The sequence below is a fragment of the Etheostoma cragini genome, chromosome 10, assembly GCF_013103735.1.
Source record: "Etheostoma cragini isolate CJK2018 chromosome 10, CSU_Ecrag_1.0, whole genome shotgun sequence".
Classification (NCBI taxonomy): domain Eukaryota; kingdom Metazoa; phylum Chordata; class Actinopteri; order Perciformes; family Percidae; genus Etheostoma; species Etheostoma cragini.
In genome coordinates, this window is record NC_048416.1 from 1931630 (window position 1) to 1938693 (window position 7064).

Here is a 7064-nt window from a genome sequence, read left to right on the forward strand (position 1 = left end):
TGCACTCCTTCTTCTTCTCTGGACTTCAGATAATGTTGCATCCCTGTCTGTGGACTCATAGTCTGGTTGCAAAGTGAATCCTCTCCTCAGAGCTTTAAGCCAGAGGAAGTGCAACGTGTCTGCACAAATATACCTCCAAAATAAGTGAAACTTTAATTTTAATGGAACTCTTCAATAAAAGATGTAGCAAATCTTTATTATGTTATCACAATCTGCAATCTACAAATACACCCATAACACAGGTTCTGTTGCCGCGGCTATTTGGAGATGTAGATGGAGACGGTCGTCCCACCGTACTGGTTCTTGGCACTACAGATGTAGTTTCCAAAGTCGATGGTCTCCACGTCTTCTACAGTCAAGAGACTCTGGGACACGCGCGTGGTGTGGCTCATTCCTCTGTTAACCAGCCTCCAGGACGTTTGGATGTGAACTGGGCGGCGGTCCTGCAAAATATAACAAACATGATTTATGTTATAAATGTCAATTGTTGCCTTGACAATCGGGGCAGGAAATTGATTGCTCATAATGGTTAAGTAGTCAATATGGTTTATCAACAACAAGACCTTAAAGTCCCCCTCTAATTTCTCTTGTGTTTTTGTCCTTATGACCCCACTTGAATGTTTGAGCTTCACTGTGCAGATGATGTACTGCACATGCAGATATTATTTTAACATCCATCTGCTGAATCCACCTTACACCCGAGTTTAACACCTGGGCGTCAGTTTGAAATATGAAGTGTGCCGGGGACAGAGACTCATTCGGAAGTTCATTTTCACAAGTGCTAGGTACATTTTTCTTTTTCTCTTTCATGCAAGTCATATTTTGAAAGACGCTGTCGTGTTGCCTACTAATGCAGCTAGCAGATACTGAGATGTTTTTACAGTATATTCAGGGGACAGGCAGCTAGCAGATACTGAGATGTTTTTACAGTGTGTTCAGGGGACAGGCAGCTAGCAGATACTGAGAGGTTTTTACAGTGTGTTCTGGGGACAGGCAGCTAGCAGATAGTGAGATGTTTTTACAGTGTGTTCTGGGGACAGGCAGCTAGCAGATAGTGAGATGTTTTTTTACAGTGTGTTCTGGGGACAGGCAGCTAGCAGATGGTAAGGAGATGTTTTTTACAGTGTGTTCAGGGGACAGGCAGCTAGCAGATAATGAGGAGATGTTTGCTGTCTGTGACAAAAAATGTTACAGACTAAAACACACATGACATCACTTAGAGCCCCTTTAAGTTTTCAAAAAGCATTAGAAATATGAGCCAGTATGTTCTACTTCCTGCATCCATGTAGCATGTTGATAATGTGACATGAAGTCACATCAGACTCAGAGAGAGGAGCTAGGAAAGGAATGAAGCGTGTAGCCAGTGCAGCAGCAGAGCGCCGGTCTGGGCCCGCCCTGGGGGTACAGAGATGTCTGTGGATCTGTCGCTCAAGAATTACATGTGTTATGAACTTAATTTATGGTTTTACCTAAATTGGTCGGCACAAAATGACTTATAACGAATCCTGATAAATGCGTCTTTACCGTCCCCATCGTCCCCACCGACATCAACGCCTATGGTGGAACACCTGGGTCTATCATCAGCTAGTTTGGAATCCAAATAAATTTAAATAAGCCTATGTGAGTGTCATGTGGAAACTTAAAACCCCCTTTCTATACACTGTTTCAGGAAAGAAGACATTTTGTATATTGATACATTCTGGATTTTTAAATGATTACAACACACTCAGAGCCATCCTGACTTGAATTTTTGTTAAGCTACATAGAAAAACATACAGTATACAGTAAGAACTCTATGGAGTATTTAATGTGCCATCTAAATATTGGTCATTTTCTTCAGTTCTAGAGTATATTCTTTTAATGAAGTGTATTGTCTTTTTCTTAACTGTATTTACTTTTAAATTATGCTATAAAACCCCTAAAATCATATAAAGGGGCCATTTATTCCGCTACTTAGTTATTCAGTCTTTTAGTCATGGTCTAGTTCTCATTTCTCTTCTGAACAATAATAATTCAACAAGACGTTAAATGAAATGTATTAAATCCATTAAGTGTAGATCAATGCATTGTAGGAACATTTTATAGGATTTTTTTATATGCATTTTGTATTATAAGAACATCATTTATATATACAATTCTATATTACTAATTACTACTGAATGTATTAGAGTTTTTTTGAACCGTTTTTCTACAGAGCATTCGGTTTTGATGAAATTACTCCTGGTTACAAAATAAATGTCTCTGTTGGACAATGTATGAAGACAGTTTGTCCTCTTACCTGACCAGGATAAGACCAGGTGAAGCTCACGTCCTCCTCGGGCTCCCCCAGCACTCTGCAGGTCACGTTGACGTTGTCTCCGTCTCTCACAGACTCCGGAGACACTCCTAGGCTCACGAATGGTGCCCCGCTAGGTACTGTCAACCAGAAACATTGTTATTATGTATTATTAATAGCAATATATGAACATTTTCAGAAAACATTCATAGATGGAAGCTCAACGATACTTACACTGTTGTGAGTCCGAATTCTGCTTCTCTCCATCTGCCCGCCAAACATACCATGGCAGCTAATTTGATCTAAACCACACATAATTTCCATTTCATAAATCCCCCTCCCGTCCTTCTCCCATTTCCCAAAAATCCAAGCTGTGTTTCCATTTCTGTTGCCAAGCGTTCACATAAAATAAGCTCAGCCGCGGGGAGGATTTTGACAAATGTGAAATATAACCTTTTCCTGAAAGCTGATGAAGCAAAGTAAGCAGCACCTGGTTCAAGACTTTGTAAAAACGCCTCTCACAGGGTTACCTGGTCCTCAGATCTCTGCAGGGTGAATCCAGACAGCTAGCTAGACTATCTGTCCAATCTGAGGACTATGGTTACCTGGTCCTCAGATCTCTGCAGGGTAAATCCAGACAGCTAGCTAGACTATCTGTACCATTGGAGGTTTCTGTTGACGACTAAAACTACTTCTGAACGTACACATGTTCCACCAAAACCACTTCCTTCCTGAGACTATTTACCAGCGGCACCGTGGCTCTGTCTGGCGCTTAAAACCGCCCAAGACAGTTGGGATTGGTTTAAAGAAATGCCAATAAACCAGAGCAGGTTGCAAAGCTGTGTGGACTCACCAGACCCTCGTCCGCAGCGCTGTGGAGGAAGGCCTGGCAACGCCACACTAGTGTATTCAAAACCACATTGAAGTGTGACTGCTGCATCCTTACCCTCCACATAGAGCAGCTGGTACTTTGTGGAGATCTGAGGTGTTCCCTTGGTCACAGCCTTGCAGTAGAAGACCCCCTGATGCTCTGGGCTGGGGTTTCGCAGGACAAACCCCTTAGTGGGGTCGTAGGTCAGCTGGGTCCCGTTGGCTGTGATCTCCTGCGGAGGGACTTCTCTGTGCAGGGACACCTTGGCCTGCGGGTCGGTCACACGGCAGGGCACCACGGCGGGCCGGTCTGGGCGTAGGTACACGATCTCAAAGTGGATGGCAGAGGGGACGAAGAGGTTGTCTTTGTCTGTTTGGACAGAAAACAGTCAAATAAACTGTAGGGCCCAGTAGACTCGGTAGACTGGTTCAGGGAATTATTGTAAAGATTTACAAAGAATATGGTTATGATATTTCCATTCTAACTGGGATGTTTTGGGACCAGTTGGTGGGGATTTGCTACGGACCAAATTCACAAGATGATACACTGAGAGCACTAAATCCATTTAACCATGTATCCAGGTACCTCAGATAGTCACCAGTTAACTTCATTTAATATTTGATGTGGCGTTTTCTTTTGCGGGATGATGATACGCCTGGCAATGGGAGACTAACCAATAAGTAACACAATGAGTGTATGACTAATTTGGTCCTGGGTTTCATAAACTTTCTGTAATAAAACATCTAAAAACCCAGGATTACTGATCTTATTAAAGGTGCTCTAAGCCATGTCACATACAGGAATAAGATAATGATGAATAAGCACTGAGATTATTTTTGGGGCATTTTAGGTCTTCATTTGACAGGAAAGCTGAAGAGATGAAAGAGGGGGGACCTTCAGCAAAGGGCCAAAGTCAGAGTTGAACCTGGGCCCGCTGCATTGTGGAGTCAACCTCTATATATGGGTGCCGGCTCCCGCAACTGAGCTATCTGCGCACCCTTTCTAAAGAATATAAAGTGCTATGTATCCCATGAATCACCTGTGAAATAGATGTATGAGACATAGGTGCGATCGTGGTCCCTCTCACACTCGGTGCCGTCACACACGATCACCCAGCAGCTGTAGGACCCTGTGTCAGCAGCAGAGGGCGACGTCAGGACCAGTTGGCTGTACTTGTCACTCTGCTTGATGCTGGAGGCGGGAAACACAAACGTTAGACTTTCACATTCACATCAACGTTTAGCACGACACACAGCTGTCGCGGGCTTCCAGCACCTGAGGCGTGAGTCGTTGAAGGTGTCCAGATAGGTCGGGTACGACCAGCCAATAGAATTGCCTTTGCAGCGCAACTCCATGTTCTTCCCAGGAGTCAGAGTTGAGGTCTGGCCCAGGCGCAGGAAGCGTCCCTTATCTAAAACCTGGGTCAACAGGGACTGGGCTTTCCCTGCTCTATCTTTCGGTTTTAGGTGTCGTATCTTGACCCACTTCCCCGCTGGACGGATGCGGTTCTCTCCTACATCTTTTCTCTGCTTGACTTGCTGGCAGGCACCTGGATACCCAGAAAGAGGAAGGTGCGTTAGAAAATAATAGAGACAACAAAGATAAGTGGGTAAGTCACGGGTCGCTGTACTGTGTGAAAGACTCCAGACTGGTGTTCAGTATTCTAGAGGGCTACTCTTTGGGTTTCCCCAGCTGTAACAACAGTGGAACAGGAAGAGTAAAATCCTTATTAATGGCATAAAATGTCCAGCACACAGCTTTTCTTTGAGCTGTGTGCTCAGTAGGCCCAGAACAAATAAACCATTAAAGACATGGAACAAACCGCCAGTCCGTAGCGGGTTGGTTGTTTTAATCTTCCCTTCAGGATTAACAAGACCGCCAAGGAGGGTCAGCAGTAAAGGCCAGTTAATTAGAACCGTATGCTGCATGCTTTGGATGCAGCTGGTTCGAGTTGGTCTGCAGAAATACTTTGCAAAAACTCACATAGCTTAACGCAAACTTTTACGATTGGCATGCGTTACTTCAAATTCAAATATAGCAGGGTAGTTGTATTGTACATCTGAAGGAAGACAAAATGACTAACAATTGATCACGTGTTCAAGTCTTTGCCTTATGTGAACCAGATTTAATTCTTTGTAAATTCACCTCCTATTCTATGCCCCTTTACAGAGCCTGGTGCCCCCAGCCAGTATTTATCTAATCCTCCCACAACCCCCAGGTTACACCCCAAGTTCTCACGATACGCTTCAATCGTCACTCGTCAAGACAACTACACTCACCAATTTGGAGCTGCACCCAGATCAGTGCGAGGCAAAGCACAACCCAGAGCTTCATGGTGATGGGGTGGTCTGCTTGGCGGGGCCTGGAGAGGTCGGGGGAGGTTTGGTGAGGGGCTCAGTAGGAACACTGCAGGCTCCAGCTGCCCTGTTTAGATTTGCAGCTCCATCCTCACAGACTGAGAGGAAAAAAGAAAATAACTCCAGAGCCCTTATGTTTACTCCCTCTCCTCAGACCAAGAGAGCAGGAACACAGACTCTAGAGCCCTCTGCTGGACCTGAGTGTGAATCCAGGATGGCTTCACGAGGTTTCATCTGGAAACCCGACGGAGTTGAAACAGGAGATGTTACAGGCAAGGTGAAGAGATGAGAAAATGTTGTTAGCGAGATGTGAACGTAGGTTGGTAAGTAACAGAAATTTAAAACATAAAAGGCCGTTCTTAGTGGAAAGCCCACTCCCCACGTCGAGGTGCAGCCCTGGAGTGGAGACACAAGACCGATCGCTTACAGAACATACTCAGGGGCGACAATACATACATACATACATACATACACACATACATACATACATACAGTACATACATACATACACACACATACATACATAAATACATACATACATACAGTATATATATACATATGTACATACATTACACACATATACACACACATACATACAGTACATACAGGTCATGCACACATGCATACATAGATACAATACACACATACACACATATACACACACATACATACATACATACATACATGCAGTACATACATACATGCACACATGCATACATAGATACAGTACATACATACACACACATACATTCATATACATATACATATATAAAATCATTCATGTACTGTATGTTCCCATAGACACATTTTAGCCTTATCATGGACTGGAGAACTGTAAAATATTTTGTCATCAGTTGAGTGGTATGACATCTCATTTTTGTTCTTCATCTACGAATGTGAGTACACTACAACACACTATACACACAAGTAATTCACAAATAATAATTGTGTCAGGTTAAGTCAAATCTGATTCTCTCCAAATGAAAATTACAGTATGAAAAGTAAGGAAAATGGAACAGAGCTACGCTAAAACTTTGGATATGTTGTCCATTGTTCTAGCATTAGCCTAAATGAAAACTCATAAATTGCTAAACTACAACTGAACATTTATTTTTCACATACCAGAACAGAGAGACGGATTCACTGGCATCTGTTCGCTTCACGCAGTTGTTGGCAACCCATGAGGGCATTTGTACTCTTCTTAATTACGTTATTACTTGTGTAAAAACCATAGACTGTAAAAATAAGAATATTAATAGTATACAGTCTATGGTAAAAGCACAGAGATTTACCCCCATAGATAAATTAAAAAAACGTTGAAGACCCCGCTCTAAGGTTGTTGTTTTTTTATAAATTAAATTGCACAAAAAGAAGATAATGCCTTTAAAAGGGGAACACCTTGCAGTAACTAAGAAACTGTGCTGTATGTAATGTATTTAGTTTTTGGATTTAATTTGCAAATGAATGAATAAAATGTTGCCTTCATTTTACGCTTAAATTAGTTTATTCATTTCCATTTTTATTTGTGGCCCGGAGAGTTAAAATCAACCAATGTTTCACA

General features: G+C 42.6%; 1 protein-coding gene across 1 annotated transcript; it reads right to left on the bottom strand.

The window, feature by feature from the left end:
* Positions 1-168: 168 nt before the first annotated feature.
* pdgfrl (platelet-derived growth factor receptor-like) lies at positions 169-5690 on the bottom strand. Its single transcript, XM_034884282.1, has 6 exons — positions 5426-5690; positions 4422-4695; positions 4186-4337; positions 3222-3515; positions 2279-2415; positions 169-443 (listed from the first exon to the last, which is right to left on the bottom strand). The coding sequence occupies exons 1-6, from the start codon at positions 5478-5480 to the stop codon at positions 258-260; spliced, it is 1098 nt and encodes a 365-aa protein (XP_034740173.1). The 5' UTR covers positions 5481-5690; the 3' UTR covers positions 169-257.
* Between the last annotated feature and the right edge of the window lie 1374 nt (positions 5691-7064).